Source organism: Musca autumnalis, unplaced genomic scaffold (assembly GCF_047663935.1).
Source record: "Musca autumnalis isolate F117 unplaced genomic scaffold, ASM4766393v1 scaffold_1, whole genome shotgun sequence".
Classification (NCBI taxonomy): Eukaryota; Metazoa; Arthropoda; class Insecta; order Diptera; family Muscidae; genus Musca; species Musca autumnalis.
Window position 1 is genome coordinate 218567469 of NW_027411644.1, and position 13741 is coordinate 218581209.

The following is a 13741-nucleotide window of genomic DNA, read 5'->3' on the forward strand; positions in this document are numbered from 1 at the left end:
TGTAACACCAATGTGCGGCCTGATCGGCATCGTTATTCTTGCGTGTTGTAATTCATTATGCAACAGCAACAGATAGGACAGCAATAACAACGTTAGTGTAAATCCTTCCCACATTCAGCGTCAAAGCCTGCTGCGTTTTTTTCTTATTCGCTGTATGTTGTTTTGGATCTCCCTGGGTATGCAATGTAAAGATATTATTTAAAAAAATGTGCCAGTACGCCTCTCAAACTCAAGCGAAGGAACATCTTTTTTTGCATTGCACGAGAATGTGTATAAAAATGAATTTATTTTATTCGCAATAGCTGCTACTCATAATTGTTAGGACCTCTCCTCAAAAGCTCCACCTTATACAAAAGTATCGGGCAACAATGGCAGCACATTTTCCACAAAAATAATGAATGAATAAACGGTTGAGTGGTTATGATGGTAAAAATCTGCACATGTGTTAAATTTCACTGTGGAAATAAACTGCTTGTCGCTTGGGCTTTTCGAATAGTTGTATGTGTGTGTGTCTCTGTGTGGAAGAGGTCACTACTTTGGCTGGTTTGCCTGCCTGGTTATTTTTTCCCTTACAGATTTTATAGAATCCTTTGTGGTTCTTAACACTCTGTGTGATATCCGTCTGACCAAATGCCGCCGCACATCCGTTTCTATGTTCATTCTCTCCGATCTACTGTTGTCAATTTATTCATCCATCCATCCGTCCATTCATTCATTCATCCACCATTGTAATTATTTTCGTTGTGAATACGTTGGGCTTTATCCACGGGGTATATTTATATCATACACAGCTATGTGAAGAGGATATTTCATGTATGTTCGCCAAAAAAGTGTGCTACAATAATATATTCTCCTAACGATATTCTATAGATAGAAGACCCCCTAAAGGTCTTCTATAGATATAATACCTCCTAAAGGTCTTCTATCTATATAAGACCTTTAGGAGGTCTTCTAGCCATGGAAGACCTTTAGATGGTCTTCTATCTATAGAAGACCTTTAGATGGTCTTCTATCTATAGGAAGTCTTCTATTTTAGGAAGTCCGTTAGGAGGTCATCTAAAGGTCATCTACTGGTGGAAGACCTCCTAAAGGTCTTATATAGATTGAAGATCTCCTAAAGGTCTTATATAGATTGAAGACCTCCTAAAGGTTTTTTATAGATAGAAGACTTACTAAAGGTATTCTATAGATAGAATACCTCTTAAAGGTCTTCATAGATAGATGACCTCCTAAAGGTCTTATATAGATAGAAGACCTCCTAAAGGTTTTCTATAGATAGAAGTCCTCCTAAAGGTCTTCTATAGGTGGAAGACCCCCTAAAGATCTTCTATAGATAGAAAACCTGTAGATAGAAGACCCTCTAAAGGGCTTCTATAGATAGAAGACCTCCTAAAGGGCTTCTATAGATAGAAGACCTCCTAAAGGGCTTCTATAGATAGAAAACCTCCTAAAGGTCTTCTATAGATAGAAGACCTTCTAAAGGTCTTCTATAGATAGAAGCCTCCTAAAGGTCTTCTATAGATAGAAGACCTCCTAAAAGTCGTCTATTGATAGACGACCTCCTAAAGTTCTTCTATTGATAAAAGACCTCCTAAAGGTCTTCTATAGATAGAAGACCTCCTAAGAGCCTGTTACAGATAGAAGAAGGTTTTCTAAAGGGCTTTTATAGATAGAAGATCACCTAATGGTCTTCTATAGATAGAAGACCTCCTAAAGGAATTCTATAGATGGAAGACCTCCTAAAGGTCTTCTATAGATAGAAGACCTCCTAAAGGTTTTCTAAAGGTCTTCTATAGATAGAAGACCTCCTAAAGGTCTTCTATAGATAGAGGACCTCCTAAAGGTCTTCTATAGATAGAAGACCTCCTAAAGGTCTTCTATAGATAGAAGACCTCCTAAAGGTTTTCTAAAGGTCTTCTATAGAAAGAAGACCTCCTAAAGGTCTTCTATAGGTAGAAGACCTCCTAAAGGTCTTCTATAGATAGAAGACCTCCAAAGCGCCTTTTACAGATAGAAGACCCCCTAAAGGTCTTTTATCAATAGAAGAACTCCTAAGGGCCTTTTATAGATAGAAGACCTCCTAAAGACCTTCTATATACACAATACCTCCTAAAGTTATTTTATAGATAGAAAACCTCATAACGGTCTTCTATATATAGAAGACCTCCTAAAGGTCTTCTTAATACAGAAGACCTTCTAAAGGTCTTCCATAGATAGAAGACCTCCTAAATGGCTTCTTTTGGTAAAATATTTTGTAAAGACCTTCTAGACCTCTTAAAGGTCTTCAGTAGATGGAAGACCTCCTAAAGGCCTTCTATAGATAGAAGCCTCCTAAATGTTTTTTTTTTTTTTTTTTTTTGCTGATAGACGTCCTCATAAAGGTCTGCTATGGACAGAAAACCTTCTAAACAGATTCTGCAGATAGAAGACCTCCTTCTACGAGTAGGAGACCTCCTGAATGTATTCTACAGACAGAAGACCACATAAAGGTATTCTATAGATAGAAGGCTTCCTAAAGGGATTTCATAGATAAACAAGTAAAAAAGTATCAGTCGGCTTTGTCGACAGATATATACCCTCAGCCTATGTGAATTTAAACTTGAATTTAAACATCTACGGACAGATCGAATGTATTAAGGGTCTTTTCAGAACTTTGTGGCCCTTTTTGCCGACAAAAATGTGGATTAGCATTAAAGTTTAAAAGTGTTGGAAATGGACCGACATGGTTCATTATGGAAGTGGATCTTATTTTGAGGGTCATATATTTTCGATAGATATCGTGCCCACTAGTCATTGCAGTGGGTCATCGTATAACTTTTGGACCAGTATGCCAGGGAGCATGGACTTGTCCACGGAAAACATAATATCGCTGTAAACAGGACCACAACAAACAGCATCGGTATATATTTTCAAGATACCCTAAACTACACCTTAACCCAATTGGGAGAGGTTCCCGAATTTGTTGACCGGTTTTGCCAATCTTCTAACTGAAACTGAGTTTGGACAAAATATGACGAAGGCCAGATTTTGTTCCAAATCGGTTGATTAGTTCCTATGTTACCGTGCTCTCTAGCCCCTCCACCTTTCGGGCTGTTTTCTCAAGAAGTATGGACTTAAACAAAAATCAACGCGATTCGAGAGCAGGTCTTAAGGTGAATTTAACCAAATTTTTGTGTGGGAGGTACCCGAAGGAGTGGACAAATATAGATCATATTCGAACCTGATCTATATCTGGTACATATATTAGTATGTGTAAAATATGGACCAAGTCGGTCACTCCCATCAAGAGTTATCGTTCGCACAATTTTCCGAACATTCTTGAACTTTTGTAGGAAAGGTAGCTGAAGGAGTGGACCGATATCGCTTATCTTCGAACTTAAACTAAGTTTGGACAAAATATTACGAAGGCCAAATTTTGGACCGAATCAGCAGATCCGTTCGAGAGTTATCTTGCGCTTCTACCACTACACACGGTGTCATAGTTTTTTTTTTGCACCTTTCAGACTATTTTCTCAGGAAGTATGGACTTGACTGATGAGACTTGTACTGTCGTATAGGGGACAGTGAATACAAGTTGTTGGAACAAAAATCAAAGCTATTCGAACGCGGGTCTTAAACTGAATTTTTCTCAAATTTTCTGTGGGAGGTACCCGAAGGGGTAGACCGATTGAGTCCATATTGGACATCAGAAATTTCACGATGTACAGCGTAAGGACCCTATAGGTTACTCCCTTCAAGAGTTATCGTGCGCACAAATTTTCTGAACATTTCCGAACTTTTGTGGGGGAGGTACTGGAAGGCGTGGACCGATATAACCCATCTTCGAACTTAAACTAAGTTTGTACAAAATATTACGAAAGCCAAATGTTGGACCTGTTTGGTTAATCCGTTCGAGAGTTATAGTGGACACCAGCCAGCCAGACGCACGTTCGTTGCTAAATCGACTCCAAATCGTCTGAAAAGGATTTCGACCAAACATACTTGCGGCCTAAAACCATTATTTCGATGAGGCACATTTTGCCCCTATGAAAGTGTATATACCCTCGTTAGCATAAATGCTGAGGGTATAAAGACCTCCTAATAGTTTTCTATAGATAGAAGACCTCCTAAAGGTATCCTGTAGGTAGGAGAACTTCTGAATATTTGTTATACCTCATAAGGGTCTCAAAAAAAGGTCTGCTATAGATTGAAGACTACTTAATAGTCCTTAAAAATAGTTATTTGCCTAATAAACCACGTACATGTATAAATAGCCTACCTCGTAATTCGTTTCTGACCCGCACCATCCCCAAAAAAACTCGACCTTTTGCTTTTCAAATTGAAATGCCATCATAAATCAAAAAAATAAAATATGTTACTATTGTGAAAAAAGTGGCAATGGAATGCATTCGCCTCTATAATGTAAACAGACGGGTCAAATGGCAGATCTTTCCTCGTTCGTCATAGCAGACATTGCAGTCAACCCTTCATATAGCATATATGACATATGTACGATTCACTCACTGTCACTGTGTTGAATTTATTTTAACATCTGTGTTGTCCATCCGTTCAACACTGAATTTTCAGTTGTATTTAAATTATTTCCGTTCGTATGCAAAAATATAACTGTTTTCATTGTAAAGCGTAACGTGAGCCTTCCTTACGTGTTTATTATAATGTAAAAGTATGAATGTACAATATATTAAGATTATGCAACAATGTTGTACTTCTGTAAGTGAGGCTCTCATGAGGGTGGACCAATGCCTTTTAGTGGAATTTAGAAAATAATTATAATGTCCAGGTTCGGCCCAAATGTAACATAGTCTCCAAGAAGATTCGGAGGACAATATTAGAAATGTTATAAATCGAACATAGTGCCCCAGAAGCTTTGTGGACAATGTCAAAATGTAGCTATTTCGTATGTTGCCATTGTTGCCAATTTTCCCACTTAGACTAGAAAGGAAATTTTGTTATCGTTTAATATAAGTTTCCCAGATAAGTTAATCTCAAATAGTTTATTTTAATTATTTATTTACAAAGAACCTAAAGCAAACTTTTCTGCTCAATAAAGTTTTCTTTCAGATATTTTATTCAAACAAATGCTACATTTGTTTTCAACTAGTTTTAAATTTCCATTACATTTTATTATCTTGGCATTTTCCATTTACTACATCATTTGTTTTAATACTTTTTTCTCTTTATCTTTATCTATTTAATTTTTGTTTTTTTCTATTTCTAGGAAGAGTTGTCTAACAAATGGGCAGAAATGGCCGGTGAATTATCACAACTTTTGGCCACTGAATTGCAAATACCTGAAGAAGATCAGCCCATACCATTCGATTCAGCCTCTGATGTGCCCATCGATGATCAAAAGTAGGTCACTTTACCTTTAGAAAGAATAGCAAAAAAAAACACACACACACACAAACAAACGTGATTTGCACAAATGGATAAGTATATTTGTTCAATGTTACAAACAAACTTATAGCAGGAAAAAAGTTGTGGATACGTTTGAGGTTGTAAAAAAATGTTTACAGTGGAATGAAGTAATTTTGTTGGGAAGATGAGTGGAAAATGCCCCTCTTTAGGTTAAGTAGGAACGGGCTTAGAATAATTAGCGGGGAAAGAAGACCCTGTTGACATCATAAATATTGTGCCCTCTTTCGATTATTAATTGTTTGTAATATTTGTGGTTGTTGACTAATGGTCATTTTGTATTATCTTCTATTTTTGGGCTATTTAGTCGACTTTTTGTAAATGAATGAAAAGTTATTTTAAATTCATTATTTTTCTCAACGTATCGTCGGCTTGTTTCCGACTTCTTCAGGGAATATTTTATTAGAATTTCCTTTAATAAAGTTTTGTTTCATTACAAATTTTTGCAATGCATACATGTTTAAATTTTTAACTTACAAATAATCATTATTATTTATTTATAATTATAATTATAATAATTACCTTTATAATTATTATAATTATAATAATTTCCTCTTTAAATCGAAATTCTTGACAATTCGTATAAGCTCTCGGTCCCTTGAAGCTATTTCCTTCGCATTTTAATCTCGCTAAATCGAAAACCTCGATAATTCTTATAAAGTGGACGGTCCCTTGGAATATGAATTATCGAGATTCTACTGTATTTATTTACTGTTATACAGAATGTGTGTTCCTGAAGTACAGTTTTGTATAATTATAATATTTTATAATTATATTTTCTTATAATTATAATTATATATTTTTTTAATTATAATTACATAATTATAATATAATTATCGAGGTTTTCGATTTAGCGAGATTAAAATGCGAAGGAAATAGCTTCAAGGGACCGAGAGCTTATACGAATTGTCAAGAATTTCGATTTAAAGAGGTTCGAATCATCGCGATTCTACTGCAAATAATCAAAAGTAAATTAAACAAGTAAAAAAGTATCAGTCGGCTTTGCCGACAGAGATATACCCTCAGCCTGTGCAAATTGAAACACTTTTTTCACAAAAAAACGTATGTATTTAGGGGGTTTAAAAATTTTGGTCTCGTATGAACCGACAAAAATATTGATTAGGATTAAAGTTCAAAAATTTAGCTGAAAAAGTACTTAAAGGAATGGACCGACATATACCATGGGGGTGCCATAGGGGGTTTTACACCCTTCGGGCTGTTTTCTCAAGAAGTATGGACTTGCCCCTGAAACAACTTTTACCATCGTAATTGAGGCAGCTAATGTAATTCGCTTCAATAAAAATCAAAGTGATTCAATAGCAGGTCTTAAAGTGAACTTATCCAAAATTTTGTGTGGGAGGTAAGGGATGGAGTGGACAAATATAGTCCATATTCGAACCTGATCTATATCTGGTAGATATTATGATAATGTGTAAAGTATGGACCAAATCGGTCACTCCCATCAAGAGTTATCGTGCCCACAATTTTTCTGAATATTTTTGAACTTTTGTGGGGTAGGTACCTGAAGGAGTGGGCCGATATGGCTTATCTACGAACTTAAACTAAGTTTGGAAACAATATTACGAAGGCCAAATTTTGGCCGGAACCGGCATTTCCGTTCGAGAATTATCTTGCGCTTCCACCCATAAACATGGTGTCATAGGGTTTGTTTTTCAACTTTCAGGCTATTTTTTCAGGATGTATGGACTTGCCCCTGAGGAAACTTGTACCTTCGTATAGGGGACAGTGAATACAAGATGGTACAACAAAAACCAAGGCGATTCAAGAGCAGGTCCTAAACTGAACTTTTCCGAAATTTTGTGTGGGAGGTACTCGAAGGAGTTTACCGATTGAGTCCATATTGGAACCTCATCTAAGTCTGGTAGAAATTTCATAATGTGCAAAGTATGGACCAAATCGGTTACTCCCTTCAAGAGTTATCGTACGCACAAATTTTCCGAACATTTTCGAACTTCTGTGGGGTAGGTACCGGAAGGAGTGGACCGATATAATCCATCTTTGAACTTGAACTAAGTTTGGACAAAATATTACGAAAGCCAAATTTTGGACCGAATCGGCAGATCCGTTCGAGAGTTATCTTGCGCTCCAACCACTACACACGGTGTCATAGGGTTTTTTGTAACTTTCAGGCTATTTTCTCAGGAAGTATGGACTTGCCCCTAATGAAACTTACAGCGTCGTATAGAGGACAGCGAATACAACTTGCGTAAACAAAAATCAAAGCGATTCGAGATCAGGTCCTAAACTGAACTTTTCCGAAATTTTGTGTGGGAGGTACCCGAAGGAGTGGACCGATTGAGTCCATATTGGAACCTAATCTAAGTTTGGTAGAAATTACACGATGTGCAAAGTATGGACCATCTCGGTTATTCCCTACAAGAGTTATCGTGGCCACAAGCTTTGCGACAATTTTTGAATATTTGTGGGGGAGGTACCTGAAGGAGTGGACATATATGGCCCATCATCGAACTTAAATCGAACCTGAACAAAATATTTCGATACCCAAAATTTGAACCGAATCGATTGATCCGTTCGAGAGTTATCGTGCGCACCAGCCAGCCAGACAGACAGACGGACAGACAGACAGACAGACGGACGGACATTGCTAGATTTACTCAAAATTGTCTGAAACGGATATCGTACAAACATACTTGGGGTCTAAAACCATTATTTCGATGAGGCACATTTTTGGTCGTATCAAAGTGTAAATACCCTCTTTAGCCTAAAGGCTGAGGGTATAATTAAAACTAGTATCCCAGAGGTGGTGCTTTAAGGCAGCATCCGGCAAAAAGGGGCACACGTGCCCTTGATGAGAATAACAACAGAACAACCACCACTCAGTCTTCATTCAGAAGTCAATGAAGAAGGTTCTGTTATCGCTTGTTTCAATAATTTTTAATTTTAGCAATGCATTAACGCACACGCTGTTTGTGGAGAGAGCGAGAGAGAGAGTCATATGCGTGAGGCCACAAACAATGCGTTTGTATTGGTGCCGATACCTGCTTTAAGGTATTGCAACGGAGTATTGAAATTTGTTTTGTCCTTGTCTTCTTTAGTGTTGACATTTTTATTCTCTCCAATGCACGGTGGTCGAAAGCACTGATCTAGCGGCGCGAAATTAATAACTTGCAAACGAATTGAGATACGTCACTGAAATTTGGTACAAACTCAGCTTGTACCTGTGGGTAATAATGGACCAAATATGAACAATATCGGCTGATGTTTTGGTATAGCCCCCATATAACGGTACCTTACGATTTTCGGTATTTTGAGGATTTAAGCCACAATTTCGTAGCAAATTACCTGTAATTTGGTACTTAGGGTTCCTAGTGGTCACAAAATATTTTCACGAAAAATTATGGACATAGGTGCACGTTTTGATACAGCCCCCATGTAACCGTACCTCCCAATTTAAGGTATTTTGAATATCATGACCACATTTTTAAACCAACTTGGCTGTAATTTTGCATTCCGTGTTTTCACTGCGTATAAAATCTTCTTACCAAACATTTTCAACACGGATTTATGTGTCGATGTAGCCCCTTTTATGGTACCCCCGATTCGTTGAATTTTTAATTGTTATCCCTTATTTAATAACATATTTAGCTATAATATGGTATTATAGTGTTTCCGGGGATAGAAATCCTCCTTGAAAACATTTCTCAAGATAGGTCCATATTTTGATTTAGCTTCCATACAAATGCACAGCTAAATTTTTATGAATTTCATGCAAAATCCCTTATTTTAAAAGTGCAGTCATCAAAAGATTTGCAAATATTTGCAACCCTAATGTGGTTATTCCGTATCCAGGGAGTCCAATTTCATTCCCCAAAAAAATCGAACCTAAGTTCGGCTAAGTTTACAAGATGCACTCTATGGAACAAGCACGTACAACCCATAAGAACACTAAAAAATTGAATTTTTTGAAAATGTATTGCTATATAACTAAGTACCTCCAGACCCCAAATTAATTTTTATAATTTAAATCTCACCCTCTGCTATTAATTAAAAATAAATTTTGTCCAGTTTCATTACGAATTTATTTAACATTTAAACAAATATGAAGTTAATTTTTTTCCAACAATTTTTTAAAATCTTATGCAACAAAAACTCTTGTATTTGATAGTGAATAACTGAGTGAATATTTAAAACAACAAAAATGAAAAAACAAAATCTTTGTCTCCAAAGTGTCTGTAATCGATTCAATGGAACATATTTCGCAGTTTTATAGTTAGATTTTTTGACTTTCGCGCCGCTAGATCTGTGGTTTCGACCAGTGTGCAATGTATATTTTTCTATTTTTTTTATTTTTCCCTATCCAATATTGTAAAATTTATATTTTCTATTCTCATGTGTTGCACTACATGTAGTACCCACTGTACGTCTTGTTGGCATAATGAATATTGTGCTCTCTTTCGAATATTTATTTTTGTATATTTTTGATTCTCATGTGCTACACTACATGTAGTGCCCACAGTACATTTGTAGTTTTTTTGGTTTATTTCCATCCTAAAAGAAAATATTTTTTTCGCATTTGTTACCTGGGCTTTTAGTTACTTCTACTCCGGGGAATGTAGAACAAATAAAAGTCACTGCAGATAGAAATTTCTATATAATTAAACATTATTTTCTCTTTTGGTCGAACAAATTCGTTTGACCCAATTTCAAAAATTTGTTTGTTATTGAAATTGAAATGTTCGACCAAATCAATTGCAATTTACATTTGCCATTGAGTACTTATAATGTAGTTGAATTGTTTTTGTAATGCTGTAACAATTTTCCAAACTTGTTCTCGGGAGATTTAATTGGCTTTAGTAACGTTGCGATGATAATAAGCAAATATAATATAAATGGCAACACTAAATAGGCAATGACCCCAAGCACTGCACAAATTCAAGGAGGCATTGTTTCTAGGCAACGATAGATGACAGGCTCACCACCTAAAATAGGCCACACCAGACCAATCATCTCCTTAGCTGGAATAAAAACGATTCAAGAAACTTATAAAAGCTCAAGCGAACAAAAACAACAGCAATGGAATGTACGAACGCTTCGTGAAGCATCAACAGTGCACATCTTGTACAGCACTTGGCATAGTACAAGATCGACGTCTTAGGACTTTTAATATTCCTTTCTATTTACTGGAAATTATGGTAAATGTGGTGTTAGAATCATAATGTTTAAAAGTCTGTTTTTGTAAAAAGTTGTTGCCCATTCGTTCGTCGATTTCATGAACGAAGACACAATTTGGTTTTCATAGCAATTGACGTTTGTATTCGTTTGACAAACAAATGGCAGCTTTTGATTTTCGCAATTTTTTAGTTTTCGTAACAAAATCAGACGAACGAATACGTCAAAAATAAATTAAATTAATGACAATAAATAAAATACGTAAATAAAACTCTTTCATTTGTTTGTCACACGAATACAAACGCCAATCGCTATGAAAACCAAATTTTGTCTTCGTTCATGAAATCGACGAACGAATGGGCAAAAACTTTTTACAAAAACAGGCTGCAAGTCTTGTGAATATGGTGGATGAGACATGACACCGGTTTTGTTTTGGTCAAAAACTCACGCATAAGTATTAAAGATGGTCGCGTTTCGTGCCGTGAGCAGTGCGTGTTCGTTCCTTCTCGAAAAACGCCGTATTTGTGCGAGTCGTGCCGGAATAATTTCGACACGATTATGCAAGACACGATGTGTCACGACCGTGTTCACTTTCACCTTTAAAAGTTGTGTGAAAAGAACTGGTGAACAAGAAAATCGAACAGTCTGCAATGTCAAAAAAAAAAAAAAAATATATATATATATACCGAAAAAATACACCAACTGTAGTTTTCGTATAATTATTTTATTCGTTTTTATACCCTTCACCATAGTATGGAGTAGAGGTGGGCGCGTGTCTTGCCGTGAGTAGTGCGTGTTCGTGCCTTCCCGAAAATCGCCGTGTTTGTGCGTGTCGTGCCGGAATAAATTTTTGGCCGTGCGTGATCGTGTTTTTTTGTTCGACACGATTTTGCACGACACGACTAAACACGAACTGCACTATGTGTCACGATCGTGCTAAATTTTTGGGCTCCCTTCAAAAGTCGTGCAAGAGACCATACTAAACAAGAAAATAGAACAAGAATGTAAAACCGACCAAAACATTCACCAACTGTAGTTTTCCCAAATTTATTTTCTTTGTTTTTGTAATCTGGTACTTTTTGCCGTTTTGTTATGGAGAGCCCAGAGTATGAGTAAAACAAGTAAGAAAAGCGTTAAGTTCGGTCGGGCCGAACTTTTTATACCCTTCGCCACAAATTTCAGCCATTTCGGTGGATTAATGTGGCCACAACCTTCAAAATACCGAAATTCGGAAGGTACCATTCTATGGGGGCTATATGATGGCGTGGACCTATACCTACAAATTTCTGGGGGAAAGTTTTATACGCCTAAAGAAGACTAAATACCAAATTTCAGCCATCTCGGTGTGATAATGAGGCTAAAACGTTCAAAATATCGAAAATCGGGAGATATTGTATTATGGGGGCTATATCAACACGTGGACCAGGGACGTAGCCAGGATTTCATTTCGGGGGGGGCCCACCTGACCAAAATTTTGAAAGTTCATGTTAGCGAAAATTCCTTATTTAGCAATGATGTAAACCTAATTTTATACTTATATTACTGATGAAATAAATTTCATTAATATTTCTTAATTAAAATGACGTAAGACTTCTTGGACAATTTTCCCTCGTTTTCAGAACTTTTTTGACAATATATCAGAGTTAATATATGTTCAAAACAATTGATATATTAATAATCACATATACTTTTGGGTGTATCATTCATCAAATAACTCACAACTACAGTGAATGTTATATAATTCAGTGATATCACTTCGGTAAGACCAAAAGAAAGAGTATACAATCGGAAAACCTTAGAATTATCTTAACACTTCATTTTGTTGTTTACATGGAATGTTGAGGACCTTTCCTTTGTTTACTACATCACAAAAGTTCAAAACCACGACTTCATATTTCCTCTCCAATTTTATTAAGTAATTTATGGAAGGAGAATGGGATTAGTAGAGAATTAATTTATGCAGATTTATGTCGCCCTATCGTGCGTCTGCCAATAAGACCTGTGTAAGATTAAGACCTCAGTAGTCATTATAATTAAAAATATGAAATAAATAAATTAATAAATAAAAAGACCTCTCTGGAAACGCTTTGCTTTTTTGCAATAACACTGTGCAACATTTTTAAGGTGATCTTGTGCAAACAATTCGAGCTGAGGATTTTTTGAAAGTACAGACCCAAACGACAAGAAACCCTAGTTGGGTTTTGTTGTGTCAGATCCAGCTCGGATTTTATGGCCCCATCTAAACATGGTTAAAATTGAGTTTTTAAAGAATTTCGGGGCTATATCTCTGAAACCAATGCGAATCTTCTTCTGACTTCTGAAGCAAATTTGTGGATAAGGACAAGAATAAAATATTTGGAGAAATATTGAACTCGAAAAACTACATTTTTTGCCTTAAATTTCAAAATATATACAAAAATTCCACAATTTTTATACATTTCGTGCGATATCTTCAAAACCGTTATTTTTTCTGAATATTTTATTTTAGAAAAATATTTCCTGGAATGTAATACACAACTCTTCAGAACATGTCATTGTTGTAAAATGCCTCTATCCCGTTTTTTCAGTACATTTTTCAACGACGATTTAATAAATATGTAAATAATGTAGTGAAATCCGAAATGCGAGAATAAACTGTTGGTGTGAACTGTGTTTGAAATACGTGTTGTAAAAGATATGATGCAAAATACCGCTGAAACAAAATGAAGTAAGCATTCAAGAGTTTCAGAATGTTCTATAATATTGTTGAGAACTTTATTTGGATGATTTTTTCAAAAGGTTACTTGGTTCAACTCCCAATAGTTTAGCCGACACTGACCAGAATTTCAGCAATTATGTAAAACTTTCTATATTTTATAGTTTTTTTTTTCAAAAGATAAGTTCTACTAGTTTAGGGCTACAATATTACTAAAAACAGCAAGGCACTATTCCTATTCGTTTATGAGATAAGGGCCTGATAAATGCAAAAAAGTGTAGATTTAGCCCGGTTTATATGAAGCCATAAAATCCGAACTGGATATGACAGGACAAAACTCTACTATGGCTTTTGTAGTCTAAATATGTACTTTCAAAAAATGGATACTAGGGGCCCCTATTACCACAATACAAATTTTTATCAGGGACAAGTCCATACTTCCAGAGAAAATGGCTCGAAAGCTGTAAGGAACACCTACGG

The 13741-nt window shown here is 35.9% G+C and overlaps 1 protein-coding gene across 2 annotated transcripts in view; it reads left to right on the top strand.

Moving 5' to 3' along the window:
* The window catches only part of timeout (circadian regulator timeout), a 669268-nt gene that overhangs the window by 217556 nt on the left and 437971 nt on the right, over nt 1-13741 (top strand). For both annotated transcript variants that reach the window (XM_073960207.1, XM_073960208.1), the window contains exon 9: nt 5219-5352. In XM_073960207.1, the coding sequence (XP_073816308.1) occupies nt 5219-5352 (134 nt within the window). The remainder of the gene's footprint in view (nt 1-5218; nt 5353-13741) is intronic.